The sequence below is a fragment of the Theobroma cacao genome, chromosome 3 (assembly GCF_053813885.1).
Source record: "Theobroma cacao isolate CCN51 chromosome 3, ASM5381388v1, whole genome shotgun sequence".
In the NCBI taxonomy this organism is placed as follows: domain Eukaryota; kingdom Viridiplantae; phylum Streptophyta; class Magnoliopsida; order Malvales; family Malvaceae; genus Theobroma; species Theobroma cacao.
The window spans coordinates 40,764,924-40,788,973 of NC_142641.1; the positions used below are offsets into that span (position 1 = coordinate 40,764,924).

At 36.9% G+C, this 24,050-nt stretch overlaps 5 protein-coding genes across 9 annotated transcripts; 2 read left to right on the top strand and 3 right to left on the bottom strand.

Annotated features, from left to right (window-relative positions):
- Nucleotides 1–634: 634 nt before the first annotated feature.
- LOC18605847 (protein IQ-DOMAIN 17) lies at nucleotides 635–3,073 on the bottom strand. Its single transcript, XM_007039122.3, has 5 exons — nucleotides 2,737–3,073; nucleotides 2,308–2,637; nucleotides 1,980–2,216; nucleotides 1,739–1,885; nucleotides 635–1,626 (listed from the first exon to the last, which is right to left on the bottom strand). The coding sequence occupies exons 1-5, from the start codon at nucleotides 2,860–2,862 to the stop codon at nucleotides 856–858; spliced, it is 1,611 nt and encodes a 536-aa protein (XP_007039184.3). The 5' UTR covers nucleotides 2,863–3,073; the 3' UTR covers nucleotides 635–855.
- A 1,746-nt stretch (nucleotides 3,074–4,819) lies between these two features.
- Nucleotides 4,820–6,270, top strand: HSP21 (heat shock protein 21). The gene is made up of 2 exons (XM_007039124.3): nucleotides 4,820–5,238; nucleotides 5,692–6,270. Exons 1-2 carry the CDS (start codon nucleotides 4,983–4,985, stop codon nucleotides 6,117–6,119), a joined length of 684 nt encoding a protein of 227 aa, XP_007039186.2. The 5' UTR covers nucleotides 4,820–4,982; the 3' UTR covers nucleotides 6,120–6,270.
- A 439-nt stretch (nucleotides 6,271–6,709) lies between these two features.
- Nucleotides 6,710–7,673, bottom strand: LOC18605849 (uncharacterized). The gene has a single exon (XM_018116662.2). It carries the CDS (start codon nucleotides 7,329–7,331, stop codon nucleotides 6,867–6,869), a length of 465 nt encoding a protein of 154 aa, XP_017972151.2. The 5' UTR covers nucleotides 7,332–7,673; the 3' UTR covers nucleotides 6,710–6,866.
- A 4,418-nt stretch (nucleotides 7,674–12,091) lies between these two features.
- LOC18605850 (uncharacterized) lies at nucleotides 12,092–14,327 on the top strand. 2 transcript variants are annotated; one of them, XM_018116661.2, is made up of 7 exons: nucleotides 12,097–12,249; nucleotides 12,414–12,713; nucleotides 12,832–12,967; nucleotides 13,134–13,245; nucleotides 13,365–13,398; nucleotides 13,636–13,867; nucleotides 13,963–14,327. In XM_018116661.2, the coding sequence occupies exons 2-7, from the start codon at nucleotides 12,531–12,533 to the stop codon at nucleotides 14,028–14,030; spliced, it is 765 nt and encodes a 254-aa protein (XP_017972150.1). In that variant the 5' UTR covers nucleotides 12,097–12,249; nucleotides 12,414–12,530; the 3' UTR covers nucleotides 14,031–14,327. The 2 variants fall into 2 exon arrangements, with proteins under 2 accessions (XP_017972149.1, XP_017972150.1); XM_018116660.2 differs by having other exon boundaries at nucleotides 12,092–12,713.
- A 1,373-nt stretch (nucleotides 14,328–15,700) lies between these two features.
- On the bottom strand, nucleotides 15,701–20,061 carry CID13 (CTC-interacting domain 13). 4 transcript variants are annotated; one of them, XM_088804552.1, is made up of 11 exons: nucleotides 19,707–20,061; nucleotides 18,992–19,550; nucleotides 18,793–18,903; nucleotides 18,658–18,702; nucleotides 18,477–18,549; nucleotides 18,283–18,395; nucleotides 18,096–18,155; nucleotides 17,959–18,006; nucleotides 17,793–17,861; nucleotides 16,182–16,243; nucleotides 15,701–16,078 (listed from the first exon to the last, which is right to left on the bottom strand). In XM_088804552.1, exons 2-11 carry the CDS (start codon nucleotides 19,529–19,531, stop codon nucleotides 16,021–16,023), a joined length of 1,179 nt encoding a protein of 392 aa, XP_088660678.1. In that variant the 5' UTR covers nucleotides 19,532–19,550; nucleotides 19,707–20,061; the 3' UTR covers nucleotides 15,701–16,020. The 4 variants fall into 4 exon arrangements, with proteins under 4 accessions (XP_088660678.1, XP_007039192.3, XP_007039190.3 ...); XM_007039130.3 differs by having other exon boundaries at nucleotides 19,703–20,061; XM_007039128.3 differs by having other exon boundaries at nucleotides 18,992–19,580; nucleotides 19,707–20,060.
- Between the last annotated feature and the right edge of the window lie 3,989 nt (nucleotides 20,062–24,050).

The window sequence follows — 24,050 nt, forward strand, 5'->3', positions numbered from 1 at the left end:
TTTGCTCGTTGCTGGTTGTCAATGGCCGCATGGCCCGCATCCAGAGATATTTTTTGAGTAGTAAGTCTACCCCTGTAACATTTTGATCTTGTTTACGCTTTTTATTATTGTTGTCTGGTTAGGGGTTATGCTTATTTTTGAGAAATTTGTACCAAATTAACCTGATCTTTTTCTTTATAAAGTTCTGTACCTTCTGTTTCAAAATCCTTATCTCAAGGGTGCGTCCATAGCTGTTCTGCATAATCTGGGATACGGATAACATATAATTCCAAATCAACCAAGACATGCTTGGTTCTCACTTTCATATGACTAAAGGCTGACTCAATTCTGCAGGGAGAATCTCTGGCAACTTGGTTACAGATATATGGAGTAAACAATCCCCCACAGCAACTAGCAAGAGCCAAGACTCTGGACTTATGCTGCACCAAGGTCTCGCTTGATCAATAAAGAACAAGTTTGAAGAAGAGTAACATGTAGCTTTGCAGGAACAGTAAAAAAAATTAAAAATTGCCATGTGGGCCAAATTTTAAGGCTTTAACGTGTGTTATATTTTTTGTACTGAAAATGAGGGTTCCAAAATGTTTCTGTAAGACTGACATTGGCTGTTTAGTTTTCTTAAGTGGTCCAGTGAGGCTGCTTGATGAATTTGCTAATAATTATTTATGATAATAGCAGCTTTAATCATCAATTTCCAAATACCAACATACTTCTCGAGACACTGCATGTCACAATTGACTCCCATATTCTACATGCGGTTCTAGGCCTAGCTTTCTCAATTGGAATAAAAATCATCATCACCTTTGCATGCCCTTATCTGTTCTTCTTCACCTCAAGCAATGCAGCAGTCGCTTGGCTTTACCTCAACCACTTCCTCAGATCATTTGTTGAGGGTGGAAAGATTTCTTCGCCAAGACTATCTGCATAACAAGAAGACAAGTTGGATTTCTGCTCCATGCCAAAATGGCCTCCATGACCGCTTTTATAGCTTGGACTCCCCAAGTTATAATCATAAACTTGATCTTTGCTCCCGTCGACACCACATTGGTCAGGAACTGGAAATGATAGACGTTTTTTGGCAGATCCCACTTTCTCCCTTTCTGGGGTTGAAGGCCTCTGCTTTGGCGCACTTTGAGACCGGAACCGAGCCATAGCAGATGCTGTAGCAGCCATATAGTTAGGCATTGGTGCAGCAGCCCCTGCATTACCACTCATTCTATGGGTGTAGGATCCTGAGTTTGGTGTATGAGGTGATGGGTGGCTCTTCTCTTCTTTGAGGTAGCGAGGGCTAGCTGAGTACATTTGGAGAGGCTTTGCTTTTGATGGAGATGGCGTGATTGAGCGAATGGGGAGACTATTGTTGGCTTTGTGGAGAGGGGATGAGACAAAGTATGAACTCGGCCTCCGTTGTTGGTGGTGATATTGACGATTTGATTTTTGGGAATGGGGGGCTGAGAAAGAGTAAGGTCTAAAGGTGTCAATTTCAACAGTTTTTATGGGATCTATGCGGTCACACGACATTCTGCCTGTACTCTCCCATTGCTTCCTCGTTGTCCACCGATCAACCCATCTGGTGTTCCCATCAAGCTCTTCCTCACTTTCGGCAGCGCCTCTGTCGGTTCTCCAAATCTTTTCATGAAACAGATGCAAAAAACACGTTTTCATCAGTTATTTCATGAATTTAGCAAAGAACATTGCAGTCATGTAAAGACAGGTCAGAGACTGAAACGTCAATCGAAACCTGGTGAGAGAAGGCATGAGCAAGAGCCTTTTCACGTTTCAAGGCAGCTTCTTTCGTTGCCTGCAAAATGGCTTGAATCTCCTCCAATGTTTTCGGGTGCTCGTCCCAACGGATCCAATCATCGACATTGCCGCTTTCTTCTCTAGACTGCATCACAACTTACAAAGGCCAATAAAAAAAACACAACAGGTTGTTGCCAGTTGTAGCTTAACACAAGTCATCTTTAATAAGAATTTCTTACACTAGACTTCCTGTCTACAAGATGCGAGCTCCATAAGCTGTTGGGATCACTGAATACGGAATCCGTGCTTCCTTCATGCGCGGAAAGCCTCTTACGTTGATCACGCACGCGGGCTTGCACTCGAACCATAGCCTCCATGCATCTAAGAGTAATATTCGCTCGCTTTCGAACATTGTGGCCTCTCACTAAGGCTTGCAGCTTCACCAGCCCCTTGAGTGCCCGAAGAGCTCTCCTTGCCTTCAAAACCATGACTATTGCTTATTCCAAATATCTTTGCTTATGACAGCAATTTAAAGTGCAGGGAACAAACTCGTTACTATATCGTTACCAGATATCCTCTAAAAGCTGTCTGTATAACAATGGCAGCAAAGTGTTCTCTCACGAAAATGGAAGGCCTCGTGAGGCGAACAACTTCTACAGCTGCTTGGGCTGTTGCTACTGCTGCTTGAGCAGCTGCTGTAGTGGCTATAGCCACCGCAATGGCATGTCTTTGCTCGGCTTTAGCAGCTTCAGGAATAGTATTAAGTGCTGAGCTTTCAGAATTGGTGATCGCTTTAGCATTGTTAGCAGTTGTGGCGATGGTCCTTGCTTCACTGTGTTGTATAACTGTTTCCTGATATGAAGGCTTCTTGAAAATCCATCTTCTTTTTCCTCTTTTCTGCGCAAATCAACCAAGAAAAAAAAAATTGATTTGAAGTTTATCACATGCACATGATATTCAAGAAAACGGAAAAAGCAAAAGTTAAAAAGAATTAACATTCTCTTCTTCCTCTTGTTCGTTATCTTCTCGCCTTCTACAGCTCCTCTTCTCATTTTCCTTGGTAGGAGACCTAAAAGCTTTCTTGACTGCAGTCAACCAAGAGTTTCCTCCAATCTTCCCCATCGAAGAGTTGACACAGAAAGCAAAGCAAAACTGCGCCAGCTTACATATAATGCAGACTATAACAAAAGAAGAGCTTTATTTCATAGCCTCATACAGGAGCTTCTCTATGTGGAGGAGTAGTTGGTATCTATAAATGCAAAAGTCTCAGAGATATAAATGAAAGGAAAGGAACAAAATTATGTTGGCTGCAACTGGGCATAGGCGGATAGCTAGCTAGTCCTCGCATTTGGGAAAAGACGCTGCATTATATATATATATATATAAATTAAGCTTGTAACGTTAATGTGAACAGTATATAATGCTAAAAGATATGGTGTTTTCTTGTGGCATGGAGAACCCTAATGGAGTTCTGTGTCAGGCAGTTTCAGACAACATGAAAAACTGAGTACTCTCGATAACGCTGAAAGTTGGATGGAGAGTAGAGAGTGCCAGAGGCTAAGCTCTTTTCGCTTTCATGTTTCTCAAAGAGACTCTCTTTCAGCTGTAAAAACGACCAAGGATCTCTCACGGCTCTTTCACGTGTTAGGAAGTGCCACCACTGACATCGATATAATGATGCTTTTTGGGAAATTGCTTCACTATATAATTTCCTGTAAATAAGTTGGATAATGTTTAGTTTAACTGAGCTTTCCATGATCTCCAGTCCGTACGAAACGCGTGGGAGTTCATGGCTATATTGGTAATTTCAAGCAGTTCATGGTGGACAATGATCTGAGGTGGTATGTTGGGATTGGTTGAAGTCGCAGAAGAAAAAACCGTTCATCACAGAGGAAAAGGATACAGGATAGAAGACAGAGATTGCTCAGGGAGAAGACCAGTCAAAACCTTGACCATTTTATTTTGGGAGCCTCTTTATTAATTGGGACTACTCTCCGATGTCCGATTCGCAGAAAATGTATGGCTCCCTTGTATAAAACTTCCTCGGATTCGCATTTTTTTGGTCCTGCCATACAGTCACTAATTCATGACAGCTTTCACTGCCCTATACACTCGCTCGTTCAGGGCAAATGCCAATAATGCTTGTAATATGTTAGCAGACCAGCTTCGACCGGAAGAGGGGGGGGAAAGGAAACGTCTTGATTCGTCACGTAGGAACATTCCACAAACAACGTACAAAACAAATGTCATATCTAATGTTTAAGTTACCATTATTATCCTTAATTAGTAGGTGGCATTTTGATAACATATGACGAGATTAGAGTGATCAGACATTTCCAAAAGGAATCGTAGTACTCGCAGGTATGCTGAAACCCTTTACTAGATAATCCAAATGTACGATCACATGCGATGAAATGTCTTTTGCATTAAAGAAATGCAATTATCGCATGCTTCTCCAATAATGGAAACGTTTTTCTTTATTGGAAAAAAGAACGACTTGAACATTTAGGCAGCCTATTTTGATAGGTCGTTAATGGTTACATCACTCTTTTTTTTTTTTTTTTTCCCTTTCTCTTTCTTTCGGTTCTTTTATTCGGAGGCAGAGACAGGAAGCGCCAGAAAGAATTTTGACGGATTTTAGAGACAATATTATTTTCTTTTTCCAGTCTCTTGTCCTCTCTTTGCTCTTTTCAGCTTTTCAAAGAAGGGGTCGAGATTCTCTAACGGAAGCAAAAGCAAAAGAAAATGGAGCAGACTTGTTAGCACTTAGGTAGCAAATAGTACTATGTTTTTGTAGAATCTAACATAAGGTCTCCTTAAAGAACCAAGCAAAAAGCAATGGCTTATCTGAGAGGAAAAAAAAAAGAGAGAGAGAGAGAGAAAAACAAAATCTAACAGGGTCAATGTAGAAAATATCCTTTTCTTGCCGGCTAAGATGCAAATCCTGGATCTTTCCGGAAAGACTAGACAGCCCGAATATGTTGCAAGTGACGACAGGTCCAAGTGTTGGGTCCAGAACGTTCGCAACCTCACTCCAAATTTCAAGAACCCTCTACAAACTTATCCCGTTTTATGCCGTGCACAGAGCACAGTCTTTCTTCCTAGGTCTATATATACTCATCGTCCCCCTTCCTATCTTCACAAGGTCAAAGAACTAGACATTGGCAACACTGCAAGCTCTCTTTATTATTTAGACGCTTATCTCTCAAAGTCTTCTATAACTGATACTTTCTCTTATAACAATGGCTTCAACTTTGTCTTGGTCGTCTTCACCATTGGTATCAAACAGGGCCAAACCCTGTTCCACTAAAGCTATAATTCCACGCTCTGTATCTTTTCCGTCCGGGAATTCTAGCTGCGGCCGGCTGTCTGTTGTAAGAGCACAGGCTGCTGGGGATAACAAAGATACGTCAGTGGACGTGCACGTCGACAAAAACAATCAGGGGAGAGCTGTTGAGAAGAGGCCTAAAAGGTCGGCTGTGGATGTCTCTCCTTTTGGTAAGTATTCAGTTCTTCTCCACTAATACTAAGACTGTTTTTTTTTTTTTAAGCAGTAGCTCCACATTTGTTTGTGACATCTGAATCGTGAATATGGCTGTTATGGTGATTGATGAGTTTTGCTATTAAAATTGAGCTAAACATAATGTCTAGGAAGGGGCTCGCTTAAAGATGTTAATGATTCTATTGTAACCAAAACTGATAGGGGTCAGTACTTAGAAGAAAGAGGGTCCCTCAGTCAGCATATTGGCTTGCGACTGTCTTGAACCCTAACAAACTCTTTAGTTCGAAGCTAATGCACTTCCCCTGTTTTTCCCACTTGGCTTGCGAACAGCAGTGCTTCTCTCTTTTAATTGAGTGTGGAAAAGGCTTTGATTGTTTTCTTTTTCAGATTTTTTGGCCAATTTTACCTTTAATCATTCAGAATAGCTAAACATAATTTACCGATCACAGGTTTGTTCGACCCTTTGTCTCCTATGAGATCAATGCGACAAATGCTAGACACAATGGACCAGATATTCGAGGATGCCATGACATTGCCCGGCAGGAGCCGGTCAGGAGGAGAGGTGCGAGCACCTTGGGACATTAAAGACGATGAACATGAGGTCAAAATGCGATTTGACATGCCAGGACTGGCAAAAGAGGATGTTAAGGTCTCTGTAGAGGACGACATTCTAGTTGTCAAGGGAGAGCATAAACAGGAAGAAGGTGGAGATGATTCTTGGACGAAGAGGAGCTACAGTTCCTATGACACTCGTCTCCAACTCCCAGACAACTGTGAGAAGGATAAGATCAAAGCAGAGCTCAAGAACGGAGTTCTCTTCATCTCCATTCCTAAGACAAAGGTCAAGCGCAAGGTTATTGATGTAGATGTTCAGTAAAACGCTTTGCGGGTTTCGAGAGGGTGCCTTTGTTTTTACCTTAGGCGATCTTAAATTTTGTGTAGTATGTATAAGTTTCGAACGTCTCTGTAATTGTAAGTGTACGTATATATTAATGGGAAATGAGATCTTTTTCTTTCGAAGCCATTAATCAATGTTTTATTTCCTTTGGAAATGTGTAGCCTTAGTCATTTCGTCTAGGCGCTTATCAACCAATTGCCAGTTCAATTCCCAATTTTATGACACCGTAAGTAATTTTAACGAAGAACAAGTCTTTGTGATGGAAAAAGAAAAACCCTCTCCCCTGCTATGGGCATGTTCCATCGACCCTGGTTTTCGTACTCTAATTTTCCCTATTTCTCAAGGCATCAAAACGGTATTGACGAATTTTCTACTTTCCTAAGTTTTCTGGTATATTTTTATCGAAGTTTATAGGTAAATGTAAATGAAAAAAAAAATCGGTATCTCTTTCCTACGTTCTAATTCCTACACTTTTGGGTATTGGACAAAGCCTAACAACTATGAGAGAGATCAGAAAATCAGTGTTCATTCTTTTCTACAACATCAAAGTCAAAAGAATCATGCTGCTCTGAAAGGCAATGAAAGTGATACTCTGTATGTGCTACAATTTCTTTTCATTTCAGGCAATTCCATTTACATCATTCTGTTTTGTCAAGAAACATATATATTGCGCTGAAGTTCAGAGTTAGAGAAACAACAGAAAAATTTTAGTTACTCTATTAACAACTACTCGTTTTCTTCCGAGATAGATTCGAGCTTTGGCTTCCAATTTCTAGGAGATACAACAAAATTACCATTACTTTTCTCAAGCCCTGCAAGAACCTCCTCTACCGATATTTGCTTCGTCAGCAATTGCTGAAGCTCTTGCTTTCTTATAACAACTTTTATTCTCCTGACACCACCGGTTTGTTGTGTACCACCCACGGATGAAATTCTTTCAGGAGTTGGAGCTCCGACAGGGTCTTCTGAAGGAAGAATGTAGTCAAGCGGGAGATGCTGGGTAACCGTCTTTGACAAACCAATACCCGAGCCAGAGAATTTCACCAAGACATCTTTAACAAGAATTGGTGCTCTGAACTCTAGTATCTTTCCATCTATCTTCACCACCTGCAAAACTTTCTCAGGCTTGGCGTTAACGGCACCCAGGCGAGAACCTTCACTCGGTCTACGAAGAGCCCAACAATTACCCATATAGCTGCAAAAGATTAGAGCCAGGAAGAGATATGGCCTAGGAACTATGGGGTACTATTAGCAAGAGAAAGAGCTAATAATATATGAGACAAAGAGAGTTTGTTGGTTGATTGTAGAAGGAGCAGAGGTAACATATATTTAAAGTGACATTAAACAAATATTGGGTTTGTTTTGCGTTGAGTGGAGTAGTAGAAAGCTATCTTTCCGGCGAGAAAGGCAGGTTAAATTACATCTGCGGCTGCCCTAAAATATTAGTAGTAGCGTTATGGTAATAAATTTTTTCTCTAAAAAAATGGGAACTTATAAAATTGTCAACACGCATGCAAAGAGAGTCGGTTAGTGGAAGGTGGCGCATTGGCATTGCCCATCCATTATCCTCCTTTGCGCATTGGCCATTGGCTCTGTTTATTTCTAGGAGCCTAATAGTGTCCATGTCACATAGACATCAATTACCGTCTATCAACTGGATGACTAAACAAATGGCACAATGTAATCGGTTGGTACAATAATTGGTCAATTAAAAAAAATTGCCACCAAGGAGTATTGGGCAGTCCAAATCTTCATGGTCACTTGGCCAGATTGAAAGGCAAGATATTAATTCTTGATATTTATACACCTACATAGTGGTTCGTTATCGACCAACACTTTCATCCTCCCTTTTTTTTTGCTCTTTCTTTAAAAGAAATTTGTACTTTGCATTATTGCATCATCCTTAGGGTTTGGTGATGTCAATGAAGCATAAGTAACATGGACGAATAAAAAGACTACTTGTATATTTTATAGAATTCGGTTAGAGTGGGGGCTTATTAATTTCAATGGAAGCATTTGGCACGACTCTCTGATTACCGATCCATGGGACCATTTCTCGGCACCTAAAACACATTCAATACTCTCAAGTTGAGGGACAATTTCGATATAAACAGTGTAGGAAGATTTCCTTTCGGTAGCAACATTCCCATGGGAATTATTTTCCATTGTTTTTACATGTGTGCTGAGTTGCAGTTGGCATCAAAAGGTTTAGGTGAGATGGTATTGTCCTTTGGGGGCTATACATATTAATGTCTTCTACCCTGAAATTCTACTTAAATAAAAGCCTATTATTCTAAGGGGGCTATACATATTAATGTCTTCTACCCTGAAATTCTACTTAAATAAAAGCCTATTAGTCTATAAATTAACTATGTATTTTATAATGTAAAAACGTACATGAAATTTGAATACCAAACTCTTGAACATGCAAAGCAAGTGACCCTCTAAACCAGCTAGACCCATATCCCCGCGTGTCCAAACGAGCCTTCAGAAGATTATTTTCCAAACCTTCTTTGTTACTCTTATAAATATTATGTTATTAATTATGAGCGATGATTGACGAGGAAATTAGCCTATTGCTAACAGCCAAAAAAGGCGCTGTTTAGTGGGGTCTCCGAATCGGATGCATAGACCTCTTGCAAACTTTGCAGCTTCAGTCTTTCTTTTTTTTTTTTTTCTGTTCTTTTTAAGTATTCTTACTTTCTGTGTAAATTGCCTACCTAGCTACCAAATTCTCACTCCTAACAAAGTCTTACTATTGCTTTTTAGGTGTTCATGGGTAATGTTGGTTCCTCCACTAGGAAAATGTCATTATCGGGTTCAGACAAAAGGAAGAGGAGACTTTGAAAGATCTGGTCATTCTGGTCTTATTAAAATTTGAAATTTATTACGGACTAGCCTCCAAGTTCCAACTAACCTAACTAAACCTACAATCAGCTGGCTTAACGGAAACTAACAAAAGGGGCGACCATTAGCCCCGACCAAAGGGTTAGTAAATCCAAACAAAGGAATGCGTGAAACGTGTTGCACTACTGAATCCTCCATTGAGCTTTTTAAGGGTTCTCTTATGTAACGAAAACCTGAATGTTAAAGTTTGAGAGTATTTCCACCTCGACTCATTTTGGAGGCATTTTTGTTCAATTATGGTTCAGTCTGATTAGGTAGGGCCGATAAAAGATAGCATGGGCCCTATATGTTCGCGGATGGAGAAGCCTATTGGCTATTGGTGCACCATTCCATTTTTTGGAATTCCCCATCTTTTACTCTCTAGAGTCTCCAGAGCCTTCCATCTCGCTCTAGTATATCATCCCCACTAAGCTAAATTAATCATGATTTATGATAGTCTTTCCTTGGTAAAGTTCAATGGATTGATCTTTTTATTGTTTAATGGGGTCCGTTCGCTTCTTGGTTTTGTCCTTTGGAGCCGCCGCCTTCTGCACACTCGGGGCTTGTTCCTAATGGGTTGTTAAGACGCAATAGTCCAGCGCAAATTGCAAAGCTCCTACTAAAAAGGTCATATAATTCCTTACCTTTAATCATGACTTTGTAACTTAATTAAAGCAAATTCGGACAAGCTTAATGGTTCACAGTACATTAAAAGGACCACGTAGACTCTTTTCTTGTTTTGTCGTTTCGACTGAAGTGCTGGGCTAAGAAGGTGGGAGTTCGGGCCCATATTTGGGAAGAGAAACTCACCCTGTTAAACTAATGTGAACTGGGCTTAAATCAGTGTTCAGCTGACTTTGGATTTTGCTGCATCCATGGGTTACAGATTCGGGGAATGGAATGCCACAAGATGACTGGAATTCGGGGACAGAGGGTTGTTGGGGCTTTCGGCCTATTTGAGCAAGAAAGGCTCTCAAGTCCGGATCCGGGGGAAAATGCACCCGATTTCGCTTTAAACTATTTGATTTAGTATTTGCTTAGTGCCAATTATTTGGTGCGGAAACAGTGAAATATACGCTAGTAAAGAGACCAATGGAAACACTAGGTACGGAAGATGGAGCCCAAACCTTTTCAGGAAAGCGGTCGGCTCATCATGACTTATCTCAAAAGCTTTAACAAAAGCCCTATATATATAGACATAGACATGATTTATCAAATGAAATTAATGGTAATCAAATTGAAATGAAATTTGATAATCAAACATGGTTATTCACGAATTCATGGTAATCAAATTGCAATGCATAATATTATTGGAGAAAAGACTAGAGAGTCAATGTATAGTTGTTTATACTCTTAGGGATCACAGAAAATTCGCAAGGTAAAACAACGGTTTGTTTCATACAACAAAACCAAATGGGAAGCACGTTATTTCGATAAGCAATAGAAAAACATAAGAGATGAATTTTTTTAGCCTTCAAAGATAAAGTGTTGTTGAAAGTAATTTTTTTAATTTTAACTAGTTTTAATCAAGAGAAAAAAATTTGTTACCTATTGAAAAAAATATAATTATATGCTATATTGAAAAAAAAATTATTAAACGTCATATTTTTTTTATGATTATAAAAAATGTAACAAATAAAATAATTCAAAAACTAATTATCCAAATTGGATGATTTTGGATAATATATTTTTATCCAAATCCTTTTCATCCCAAGTTGAATAATTTTTCAATATATCTTTATTTTCATATCAAATTTCTTTTTGATTTTAAACTTTATTTTTGTCATAAAAGTGTTTAATTTCAAGAGTTTATATCCTAGTGAAATACAAAAATAAAGAACAAGTTACAAACACTTTATATTTTAAAAAATATTATAATAATTGAAAAAAAAAAGTTATTACATGTTTTAATTTTAAAAGCTTTTTATGTTGTAGTGAAATACAAATGAGATACTGCAAATCTACGTAGATATTATGGTAGAAGATGTTATACACCAAACTTCAATCGCAGATGTTACACATCAAATTTCAATAACAGATGTTACACGTCAAGATCAAAGTTTCTACACAAGATGTTACACGTTAAGTCTAAAGCTTCAACACGAGATATTACAGACAAAACTTATTTTTTCCTACTGATGTTACACAAGGCATTAATCACTTTGTTATATGCCAAAGTATATTCTACCAAACTTAAATAATTGAAAAACTCAACACTAATAAACTCAAGAATCTGTTGTTACTCACCATGCCATATTTTTTGATTTGTAGATCTATGATATATTATTACCTTTTATGTCATGCTCTTTAATATGTAGATCGACGACGAGAGATGGACTGAGAGATGATGATGATGGTAAAATTAGAGAGAGTTGGATGACGAGAGAGAAAAATGGAAAGCACAACAGACGAATGGAGACCAAAAAAAATTGAAAACATTTAATTTGTTTGAAATGGTTTTAAAGATATTTTTTTATATCATAATTAAAATTGGATAAAAATAATTAATTTTATATGAAAAGTTATTTTTGACATAGATTTACGAGGATGACTATTTATTACAATTTTGTCAAGAATTAATTTATTTATTGTCCGAAGAAGAAGAATAGGTTAAGATTGCTGAATGAGCGGCTGTTGAACTGGTAGAGAAGGTGAGGGTCGATGGAATATGTCTTCTAATGGCCTATAAAACATATAAATTTACATATTCGACGGTTAATAATTTAGTATGCATTAGCCATTAGATCAACAGTTTAATATAATAACATGGAAAAGGAATATATGCATAAAAAAATTACAGCAGATGAGGAAAGAAGAAAGATATGCAGGAGAGTTGGATACAGCAAGGCACGTACCTTTGGACCCATTAAAAAGTAGTATATTGATGTCAAATGAAAGATGGAAAAATGGAAATAAAGTTCTTTGTATTTCATTGGAAATTCCCCCTTTCTACTGTTTTTCTTTTCCCTTTTTTTTTGCCCACTTGCACCTTTTTCTATTTTTTTTTTGTTATTTTCCTTCTCTTGTTTAGTTATCAGTACATTCTAAGTATAATCTTCAAGAGTCGTACAAGGGTTTTTTCTTACCTTTTGTTTCTCTGCAGTCCTCCGTTGGGTTATGTTGTAGTTTTTTATTGTTACTATTATCATTTACCCTTTTTTTCAAAACCTCTAACAGTGATAATAACTTTCTCGTTGAGGGTATCTTTGTTGGGGAATCTAAGGTGAGTTGGCTGTGGAAATCTTTTGAGTTTCTGATAGAAAAAGAGAGAAGCGAGAAGAAAACCTATTGATTGGAGTTGTTTTAGAGGATTGATGTGATTGCTTCACTCCATAAATATTTTTGTCAGCCAACGGCTCTTTCTCACTTTGTCTCCCCTTTTCCCAGTGTATTTTGGCTTTTTAGGTGCTGATTCTCGCCTGGGTTCTTTCCTTATTATCTCTCTGGGGTTGGCTGTGCTTTGTTTTGGGCTGTTATTCCCTGTCTCAGTCAGGGCCAAATAAGATGGCGGGTGAAAACAATGCTACAGGGTTTGGTGACACGACTTACACCAAGATCTTTGTTGGAGGTTTGGCCTGGGAAACTAAAAGAGATGCCCTGAAACGTTATTTTGAGCAGTTTGGAGAGATTCTAGAAGCTGTTGTTATTAATGATAAAACTACAGGAAGATCAAAAGGTTATGGCTTTGTAAGAACACGTTCCCTCTTTCTCTCCTTTCCACCTCCTTGATTATCCAGGGTTTTGCTTTTTGTTTTTTTTTTTCTTTTATGGTATTTTTAACTTTGCTTTGATTATGGTCTTCTAGGTGACGTTTAAGGATGCTGATTCGGCGATGAGGGCTTGCCATAATCCATTTCCTGTGATTGATGGAAGGAGAGCAAACTGTAATCTTGCATCTCTTGGTGCTCAAAAGAATCGTCCAACTTCTGCCTCTCAGCATGGTATGTGAACTCTTCAAATTTTCAACCCCTTAGCCATCAAAACATACAATCTATATGGCAGTTGCTATTGCGGGTGATTGTTTCATTTGATTTTTTTTCTTCTTCTCTGTCTCCTTGCCTTTACATTCGCTTTGTTAGTTTGCACGTTTTGCTAACAACGTTACAGGAATGGAGAAATTTAGCCCACCACCTCGAGTCATGGCACCACCCAGTACTGGTACTCCGGCAGTTTACCGTCAAATCATCCCGCAATACGCATTTCCTTATTCGGCTTACGGGTAGATCAGATTCAAATTCTCTGCATTAGCTTAATATTTGAAAACTGATATGATGTACTTAAATTCGTAGGTTTTAATTTGTGGTTTAATGTTCTAAGTGCTTGCCCTTTAACATTCAGGTATCCTGGTTACACACAGGACATTTATTTAATGGTTAGTCTCTTATCCCATCTAAATTCTGCGTCCATCTGAGTCACACTTTAGAGTTTAGACCAGTCAATGCAACTTCCGGTTCAGAATTTGTGGTATTCAACTAAAAATAGAATGCGTTTTTACCGACATGGTTAATTATAGCAACTTTTAACTATGAAATCCTCGATGTTCATGTTTAATCATTACAAATGTGTAAAACAATAGGATATTTTGATGTGAGATTAGTTGTTTTTCCAGAACTATTACAATGCATACGGAGGGCAACAGCTCCCATCCCATTTCACCACAGGGTCATCAGGATCCCATGGAGTCTACTTGAGTTACTTCCCACTCTATCACCAGCAAGGACAGGGCAGCCCAACTCAGTATCCCAAGATCACTCAGTATCCTTACCCGTCTCCGCCATACCGTGCATTTGGGAGCTTAACACTTCCTCCAGCTGCCTCTCCTTCACCGCTTGCCCCCACCGGTTGAGTATCTAAAATTTTACTGTTCTTTTATTTGCACTATTTGACTTGATGGGGGCAATAGATCTTATTATAACAGGCTTCCTTTACAATGCAGCTGCACCAGCCACAGCAGAATCTGCCGGCATGCCAGGAACTGCCTCTGCACAGAACTCGTCAGTGTAATGCCAGCGCCAGTAGAAATGTGGAAAGGATACAAACAAGAAGTCAACTGAATATACTCTCATATAGGCAGAAAAGAAAGGAAAGAGGTTTTACATTTTTCCTTTTTTTTTTTTTTTTGCAAAAACACACCTCAATCATATATGGCAAAGACCCAGGGAAGCATTCAAGACTAAATGACAGAAAACGTTTTTTGCATTTTTAGCTTTGCTATTTGGATTATAGTGTATTCTTTTTGACACGCAACAATTTACGCACTTTTTTCTACCCATTTTAGGAATACACTTTTGTTTAAATTCATGTCTCAAATGATCCCACACTGTTTCTTTTAGCCAAACCATATATGTTCCCATTATTGATCATGAATATTCATAAGATTTTTAATTATTTTTTTCTTGTCCAGAAAGCAATACTTGGTCTGAATTATGAAAGAGATAGAAAAAGCTTTGGGGTTGCTTGGCTTGTCAGTTCATCATAGCTGTTTTCCTTCGTTTTGCAGTTTATTATTGAGTCACTGTCTCTCTGTCGTATGTCTAAAAAGTGAAAAGTATATTTCACCTTTCACATTCCTAGGGCATTTTTATCTTTCCACTGTCTATCTTTTGCATATTCACCTTCCGGGATTCATGATATATGTCGGGAATCCGAGAAAATGCCCACACAAAACTACACAATCATCGACTGCCTGGGTTCCTTTCACGCACATGATTGTGCGTATATAAATTTGCTTCTAATTTTCTTCAAATGCGGCGTGAGAGAAGGACTATTAGACAGCAAATCCCCGTTAGGGGAAGGAAGGAGGATGATTGGTCCACCCTCCACCAGCTAAAGGCAAATACCAACTTTTTCAGATAAGCTTGTGGCTGGCTGCTCGCTAGGTTCCTAAACCCACAGCATGAATGCTATCATTGCCAGCTTAACTAATTTTTGTGGTTGAAACTAATCACTTAGCGAAAGTTCAATTTTAGACATAAAACAGATATCCAAACTGAAAATTTTGTTGGTACTTGTACCATTCATCGGACAGAAGTGCCTTTCCGAACTTCCTTTTCAGGACCACTGTCAACTCCACACAAAGCTAGACCCCATATGTTTGCAGCTTTGTGCAACGTCTACTTTTGACCATTTTGGTTGTCGATTAATTTAGATTAGTAAAATTTTAGAACCTTGACAATAGCGAAACCTACATGTCTATGAAGCTAGACCAGAAATGCGTCTTCAAGTATTAAAATTTAAATGTTCAGGTATACTGTAATAGTTGGTTTGCCCTTGGTAGAAGACATCCTTGTTGCCAATGCATTGGCTGAGTCTTAGCATTGAATAGGTAGGAAATACAAGAAATTGACACCCAAATTGCCACACCAACCATTTAAATGTCCAACTATTGACCATTTCTCAGATATTTTAGTCAGTTACTACCTTGAGAAAACTGGAAATATGATGTTACTAGTATTTCATATTTCACTTTAAATCAGGAAATCTAAGAAAGAAAATGGGATCATAAGATCAATTTTTTGGAAAATGTACATAGATTCCACTTTGAAGTTTAAACCTACCAATCCAACTCCTCTGTTAGAAACTCAAACCAAAGGAATACACAGGTCGGACAATCAAGCAATCCATAACACATAAAGGCATCTGACATTGCAATTATCGAATCCTCACAACAAACAAATCAAAAAGAACACTGGATATAGTCTACTTAAAATTATCAGTTGTTAGATATGCCTGAGCAATCTGTCTTTAGGGATCACCCATATGTAACATAAATTAACATACATGTCCTCAGTCCCATCCAATTCTACAGGCTAAAGAAGGCAACCACAATTACCCCCTATAAGTAACAAAGATACTGAGCTAAGACACAGGGACAAGATGATAAACATTAACACCAAAAGTACCTCGATTGTACTGCTGTATCTATGTATGTATAAGTAAATACATATATTGGCAGTTGATCAGTCCATGAGAAAGTAACAAGCAAAAAGATGATTCAGTGCATTGCAGGGCGAAGAGCACGGGGCCGAACAGGTGTCTTTGATGGGCTTACCCTGCATATGCAAAATAAATCCCATAAAATTAGGGGACAAAATGAATTTTACAACCCATAAAATGCAAGAAATCAGCCCAATCAGAAAAATCTCGTTAACCAACCTTATGGGCAGTGACCCCAAAACTGCACCACTGCAGTTGAGGGCTGCAATCGCACTTTCAGCCTGCAAGAGTGAAATATTAAACATAAAGATCATCTTTGCATGCAGCATCCAAGCACATTAACTGGTTTACACGTAAAGCCAAAATTATAAGAAACTCCAGCAAACAAGTTGCAGCACAGCCATTTAACAACAATTACAAGGAAAATGTACAAACATATTCTCTGCAGCAACATGCAAACACATTTTGGCAGTTCCATTCTGTGAGAAATATGTGCAAAATTATTCCAGCTAAACAGCTACAGCAGATTTGGAGCCAACAATGCCAAAAGCTTAGGTTATTAATAGGGTGGAAAGGAGAGGGGTAATCTGATAATGTAACGGCTTAGATCCCAGTTCAACTATGCTCCTTTAAACATGCAGCGTACTAGAAACAACACTCAGAAATCACCTAGTAGATTAAATCACATATAAAACAAGAGTTATCATGCACTTATCTTCACACTTTGCTCAACTACAGACACAAAAAATCTCAACTGTTAGAAAAAAGTATGAAATCATCAAAGACAAATGAGGAAAGTGCATTAACTAGTCTTCAAAATTCCCAGCAACAGATAAAGTGATTCATCTTGTGAAACTACAATGCAATTCCTCAGGTAAAGAAAAAGTTGAGTATGATGCAATAAATGGCTGTATAGTACTGAATACTAAACTAGGCAAGTCTAAAGCTCAGACTGCTCTCAAACAAATGGATAATCAGTCTGTCCAGCTGCCAGAATAAACCTGCTAACTGCTGAAAACATCATTCTGCAACACATTAAATCCTCATCCATCAGTCAATAGCAGGTACAGAAAGATTTCATTGAGCTTGGTTCACTGTCCTTCAACACACGCTTCCACTAAACTTATGAGACACATGCTCCTCATTTCACCATCCTACAATCAACAATTCATGGAGCAGCAGGCACAATCATAACGAGTCTTAACAGTCTTGCACCAACAGCTGTGAAGGCCCTAAGAAAGACCATACCTTTGAAAAAACACATTTCAAGAAGTTCCCCATTCATCAGTCTAAGATGATCTGTAGTGAGAGAAAGGGCCAATGGGAAGATCTGGACTACTACTATGGAACCGATCATTTTCACAACTCAATTCTCATAATTCAACTCCCACAGTCCAATTTGACAATGTATTTCCTATATAATTCACATCCCAAAAACCATTTCAAGTAACACAATCAAGCAGCAACTGAAGAGGAGGAATGATGCCAAAACAAAAAGAGGAGAAACTAGGTGACCCTCCTGAAGAGGTTTTAGCACCATCGCCACTTTACTTCATCCACCGAAAATTTAAGATCAATGAAAAGACTACTGAGGCTTGGAATACCAGAGAAAGAATGATGGTAAAATATTCTTGTAAACAAGGAGCTAAACACTGTTGAAGGGAAATAGACCACGTCATTTTTCATCTTGGAATAAATAAGCTTCAAGGTTATACTACATTACAGAATGTTCTCGATTTGAGAAAGAACAATACAGGTAATGTAATTTAATGCCATATAAACAGATTTTGCAACAGTTTTGGTAAATAAAGATAGCAAGAGAGTAAATACCATTGCGAACTCGACAAAAGCTATACGAGTGGAATGATGATAATCTCCCAGTAGCCTCAAGCGATGAACCTACCGCAAAGGAATAATGTTCAGCAAGATATCATCAAATTTAACAAATATTAGACAAGCAGCACTTATAAGGTAGGTCACATGAGAAACTACAAACCTCCCCACAAACTGATTCAAAGAAGAGCTTGACATCAGCTTGAGTAACCTGTATCAATTGAACAAACAAGTCCGAAATTATTGCTCTAGTTGTTGATCACACTGGCATTTAAGAAAAATAGTTGACAGAGTAACAACCTTCTTGTCTATGTTTGTACAATAAATAGTCCTTGTGCACATCTCGCGCTCATCCTCAGACTGAAGAGCATAAAACATTTGAAGCCAAGTAATTAAAAATGAAACCATATATCAACATGACTCTGGTCAATTTCTATAACTTAGACACAACTGTGAATAAAGATCATTCATCATATATATGCTTTACCCTCGGTAAAAAAGTCGGGTTAACAGGTGCAATTGCAGTCTTGGAAGGCAGCACTCTTACAGGGTAAAAACCAAGCATGGTCCCAGACAAATTCAAAGCAACCCTTGCATCCTCTACAAGAACAGTGAATCGTCAATGATGTAAAATGAGGGCATATATCAATGCTTACTAAATGCATAAGACTCCCATAATACCTTCGCTATAAAACTCGACAAAGGCAAAGCGGAGAACAGAGTTAGGATCACCACATATACGACAATCAACAACCTTTTGGCCAAAATAACAGGAAATTGTTTAGGAGAATAATCCACCACTACTAGGTTGTAATCATAAATTGAAAATTTCGTAAAAAATAGGAGAAAAAACAAGAAGTACCGGTCCGCAGCTTAGGAAGAGACCTGCAAGATGCTCCTCAGTAACCTATAGAATAAACATAATAAAACAGTCTGATATCAGTCCACAAACAAAGTTAAACAAAGGCAAAAACCATACGGTGTGAAACTATGTCACCTGTAGATCAATATCAGATACATAAACGGTCTTCCTAATTGCATCCTCTCGCTGTGCCATACTCGTTCTATTATTCAACCTTCTCTTCCCTTGGCTAAAGTTATTTCTCTTCTGAGTAAAAAAGAAACGAGAAAATCAACAAAAGCAACCAATATAAAATTGTTATAGAATAGCCAAAGAAGAAATGAAAGGAACATACCCTTCTATTAGTATGTCCATTGACGTTGCCGGCTACAAAATTGTCAGTATCATATCCAAACCCATTTTCCAAAAAGGGATTAGTTTGATTTTGGTTTTGATCATGGTTATCATTAAAATTATGATGATGCGGATGATTGGCAAGGGAAGGAGGTACAAATTCCTCAGCCATGGGGTTAAGCTTAGACAAAATCTCTACCAAATCCCTCATATCATTCTTGAAAATTTCACCATTACCCCCATTTTCCAGATTGCTAAACCCATTAAACCCAGCAGTCTTTGCCCCCACCTGATGCTGATTCTTTTCACTAAACCCGTTCTGCATCTGAGTATTGCTATCGCCATTGCTGTTGACGGCTGCTGCTGGTTGTTCTTGCTGAAAGTTGGCTTCCTTAGTAGTCTTAGCAGCGGTCACGGAATCAGTCCTTGTTTTTGATTTATCTGGATCGTTTACCGCATTGGAATCAGATGATACTACAGTGTCTTCCAAATTTTGACCTGATGACCCGATTTTTGCCCCAGCATTCTCAGCAACCGCCATGGTCAAATGGAAGCTCCCGCTATCAAAAAATGGTCTTTTTCAGATTCCTCTGTAAACAAACAAACAAAATCTCATCTTTACCATCCTACCTTACAAAATGATCCGAAAAACAAACACCCGGAAAAAAAAAACGCTAAAGTTGTTGTAGTAGTTGTTAGAAGAGCAACGTACCTGCCTTATCTAAATGGTTTCCATCGATGTAAAAGCCAAACCCACCTCAAAGATCGTCACTTTATGTAATATGGATTTAAAAAGGAAAAAGAAAAAGGACTCTGAATATTGATGGAGGAAATGGGTAAAACAGAGGACAACTTTTTTTTCCTTTTATTTTTGGCTTCTCTCTATATTCTTATACTATAATATTATTATATATTGGTTAGAGTGATGATCCTCTAGGTGGAAAAGCAGAGCTTTGGAGAGAGAAAGGTGATGGAAGAGAGAGAGAGAGAGAGAGAGAGAGGAAAATGGTCTGGTTGATGTGTTCTTTGGATCGTCCGTTTGTGCTGTGCACTGACTTCTTGGACCTCCTTCACAACGTCCCAAAAATTTATGATGTTTTACTTCGTCAATTTTACAGGCCCATTTTCAGACTAGTGTATATATCTTTATTATATTTCTAATATTCTTCTTTCCTTCTTTATTTTCTTTCTTCCATATTTCCATAAATACCCATCCATGTTTGACATTCATGCATGTGTCATGTGTCAATCTCACTCCATCCATAGCATCCATCTTCATTTGTTTTTTTGGCAAGTAACCAAAATTTTGATTTTTCGTCATCACATCCCATTTTCTTGCCTTAATAAATAGAATTCATATGCCATGTTCTCTTCACATTACTCGAAAGCATTGGTTTGCCGGTCGAGGGGAGAAAGAAAGAAACAAAAAGTTAATTACAATAATCGTATTTAACTTATGGACTATGATAATAAGCCTATTATTAACTTTCTTATTCCTATTTTGTTTATTTAAAAATCAAAATTTGAATTGCAATTTATCGTGTTTATTCTATGATTTAAGGATTAAATCTGATTTTGCTTATTTACTTTTATATTATCTCATTTAAAAAAATCATATCAAAATTATGGATAATATTTTGTTTTATTCATGCATTAGTGGTTTGCTTTTTCATAATCATTAGCCATTACTTTACCAAATACTAATTCTTTTTTATGTATACCTTATATAAAAAAATTGTAATTACGGGAAAATGTAAGGTTATATTGTACTCATTTGGAGTTTGAACAATGAAAAATACTTATGTTTCATAAAAATAAAATGCATCCTAAATTTAGTTTTCCCTTCTTGCCCCTTCATGTTAAAATTGATAGATGAAAACCTTATTTAAATAATCAAAGTAGCAAAATAATTTCAAAACTTAATAGATGAAAGTCGTAATTAGTAGTATAATAAATCGCATATTAAATTAAAAACAGTGAATGTGAATATTAAAATTTAAAATTTATCCATTTATTAAGAAATTTTATTTTTTTATAAAAATAGTTATGAAAAGTTTGTTTGAGTTCTTAGTAGTGAAAAGATTAGAAAATATTATAGGATTTATAGGGAATTAAGATAATTATATAAACTAATTTGACGAGATAAGCTCCAAACGAAGCAAGCATGTCCAAAAACCAAAATCATGCCAACAAGCAAATAAGGAAAGGCAAATACATGATGATGAAGATGATGACGAAGAAATGATAGGATGCGGGGTCATATTTCTCCGCAGTGCGATAGATTCAGTCTGATGGTGACACGTGTTGAATGCATCGGTTGTGAATCGATAGAGTTACAGGGACCGTCATTATCCACTGCGGTGACAGACATCGGGTTGTTACGACTAATGGTCCCCAGTCGCACTCGTGCTACTGTACGAAAAATGCCAAAAAAAAGAAATTCGGTTAATTTTAGATGCCCACGTGTTCATCCGGCTCGGTAAGGACGAGATTGCTTCCATTGGGTTGTAGATTACAGAACGACGCCGTATTGGAATTCTAGAATGTTCATCTCCAAAGCAAAGATTGTGTTTACGTTAGCAGGTAACAGCCTCTTTCTTGCCGGGAAAAAATAAAAAACTATAATAAAAATATTAAATACAAAAAATGCGTTTCAATTTACATGTTCAATTTGGATTCCACAATAGCAAAAGTCAAAATTTTATCATGTTCTGAAACTTATCTTAAAAAACATTATACTTAAAAGAAAAGAAAAAGGGTTCTTAGTCAAATTCTTTTTAGTGAAATAAGAAAATGTAAATCAGGAGAATTAAACATGCAAACTAGGATTTTTAGGATTAGAACTGGAAGGTGGATTATATTTATATATACCAAAATTTCTTCCCTTGTTTCTTTGATCAATGCTTTCCTTAAACTGCATATAAAGACAAAGATTAAACTTCTAATCTAAACATGTTTTGCTGGGAATAAAAAAAAGATTGGTGTAATGGGCAATGTTGTGGGGTATTCGCAGCGGAGTGGACCACATATTTATTAACAAAGATTAATGGAAGCTGCGTGTTTCAGCCGTTGATGTTGTTGTAGGACCACCCAAAGCAAGGCGCCATTTTCGACCCATTTAATTACCTCGTCGCCACTCGGGTAACACTTTATTTCCTTTTTATTTTTATTTTTTACGTTCTTCGGTGCGACTCAAGAAAACGACTTTGATGCCCCGTTTTCCCGTCGAGATACAATGCGTAAATGATTACAGCGTTTGCTTTTGTGACTTTTTGTCCTACTTAGTCTTATGATTTTGGTAAACATTCCTAGTTCCCAAAAATAGTTGATTATGCGTAATATGTGGAAAATCTGAGTTGATCAAATATGAGGAGCTGCAAAATGCATGCACTGTTTTTTTTTTTTTTTGAAAATAATGCATGCACTGTTATTAATGATTTGAAATACAAAATTGCCTAGGATGAACAAAAGACAGAGCGGCACAGAAATGTAGGAAAATACGGTGATCTTAGCCACAAAAAAAATGTAACGTCAAAGCCTTTTCCATACAGTTCTCAAACAGTGTCGTCTTAAAGTCCGATTCGTGGCACTGAAACCCTGGCTCGTTTCCCAACTCTGCCAAGGGAGAACGACCGGAGAAGAATCATCATGAATCTTGATAAATAATAATAAAAATAAAATGAGAAGAAGAAGGATCAACCACAAATTAAGTCGAAACTTAATTAGCCCGACTCAAAGAATCCAATTTAATTTAATTTCTTTAAATCAAATTGGATTATATCAGATAATATATAGTAAAATAATCTAATCCGAATTTACATTGATTCAATCTAAAAAGAAATGTTTTTAACATGTGACTTAAAATAATGGGATACTAAAAAATAGTTCAAAATTTATAATAATTTTAATACGTATGAATCAAAAATTTTAGTTAATTCAATTTATTTAAATGATGTACAACCCAATTTTAAAATGTAAAACGTATTGAATGCAAATATGAAAAGATCAAAAGGAAAATTGTTTATATATATATGTATATGTGTGTGTAAATATATTTGCTTAATTGTGAAAGAATGACAATTGATTACTGCTAAGGTAATTGAATTTCATGTAAATTAAGATACTTGTACAATTTTTATGTCTTCTTTTAATTATATACTAAAATTTACAAATTTATTTTAGTTTTATTTCATGCTTTGCCTAACTATAGATTAACTCTTATAGCATAAAATTGATTTGATATTTATTTACTTACTTATTGTTAAATGAAAGTTTTTTTGATGTAAATAAAAGAATTGATGCTATATATAATTGATAATACTATATCTTGTAGTTGTATTTTTTATAAATTATAAAAAATATATATATATCAAAAGACATAAAATAATCTGAGATTCAAAATGAAGTAATTTGATCCAACTCAAAATGATCTAAAATTTTGATGAGCTAAAGCTCACAATCCAAAATGACTCAACCCACTTGATTGCAACGTACAGCTTTATGGCCTCTTTAAAGTGGTGAGGTAGGGTTTTATACCAATAAGTTTTTATTTATTATTATTAGATCTAGATTTAAATTTAATACATTACTCCGTTTTATATAAAAAATGAGATATACCTGCCATTGAGACAAGATGTCAACATGAATGCAATTCGTTTTATAAAAGCTTTGACTAACCGGATCTGAAGATTCTAAACCCAAAGAAAGACGCAAAGTGGCAGCACAATTTCCACATGTTCCATTGATATCATTATCACCCTCCATCAGACAAAACTGTTGGCCCTATTTTAGATTTTTTTGTTTGAGTGAAAAATCAACGAAGCATGTGCTCATTATGCTCTGTATGGTTTATAATTGTCATAATCATTTTTTTTTCTGTTGTCAAAAACAGCGAAGAACATGTTGTACTGTAAACAAATTGATTGTGTGGTGTAGTTGAACGTGATTAAAAAGAAATAAAAGGGAAATAACACAAGTCAATACGGTATTTCCTCCATTCAAAAGCCAAGATCAAGATTTCTCGTTTGAATGTTGAATTTCAGCCTTGATTATTGATAACT

Bases quoted from the DNA above. Each gene is read 5' to 3' on its own strand.
- LOC18605847 (XM_007039122.3), bottom strand. From the start codon at position 2,862: ATGGGGAAGATTGGAGGAAACTCTTGGTTGACTGCAGTCAAGAAAGCT. The intron at 2,638-2,736 runs GTTAATTCTTTT...TGATTTGCGCAG, and splicing joins AACAAGAGGAAGAAGAGAAT to AAAAGAGGAAAAAGAAGATG. The intron at 2,217-2,307 runs GTAACGATATAG...ATGGTTTTGAAG, and splicing joins CAGCTTTTAGAGGATATCTG to GCAAGGAGAGCTCTTCGGGC.
- HSP21 (XM_007039124.3), top strand. From the start codon at position 4,983: ATGGCTTCAACTTTGTCTTGGTCGTCTTCACCATTGGTATCAAACAGG. The intron at 5,239-5,691 runs GTAAGTATTCAG...TACCGATCACAG, and splicing joins TGTGGATGTCTCTCCTTTTG to GTTTGTTCGACCCTTTGTCT.
- LOC18605849 (XM_018116662.2), bottom strand. From the start codon at position 7,331: ATGGGTAATTGTTGGGCTCTTCGTAGACCGAGTGAAGGTTCTCGCCTG.
- LOC18605850 (XM_018116660.2), top strand. From the start codon at position 12,531: ATGGCGGGTGAAAACAATGCTACAGGGTTTGGTGACACGACTTACACC. The intron at 12,714-12,831 runs GTAAGAACACGT...ATGGTCTTCTAG, and splicing joins GATCAAAAGGTTATGGCTTT to GTGACGTTTAAGGATGCTGA. The intron at 13,868-13,962 runs GTTGAGTATCTA...TTTACAATGCAG, and splicing joins TTCACCGCTTGCCCCCACCG to CTGCACCAGCCACAGCAGAA.
- CID13 (XM_088804552.1), bottom strand. From the start codon at position 19,531: ATGGCGGTTGCTGAGAATGCTGGGGCAAAAATCGGGTCATCAGGTCAA. The intron at 18,904-18,991 runs GTATGTTCCTTT...TTTTTTACTCAG, and splicing joins ATGGACATACTAATAGAAGG to AAGAGAAATAACTTTAGCCA. The intron at 16,244-17,792 runs GTATTTACTCTC...TCACTCTTGCAG, and splicing joins CTTTTGTCGAGTTCGCAATG to GCTGAAAGTGCGATTGCAGC.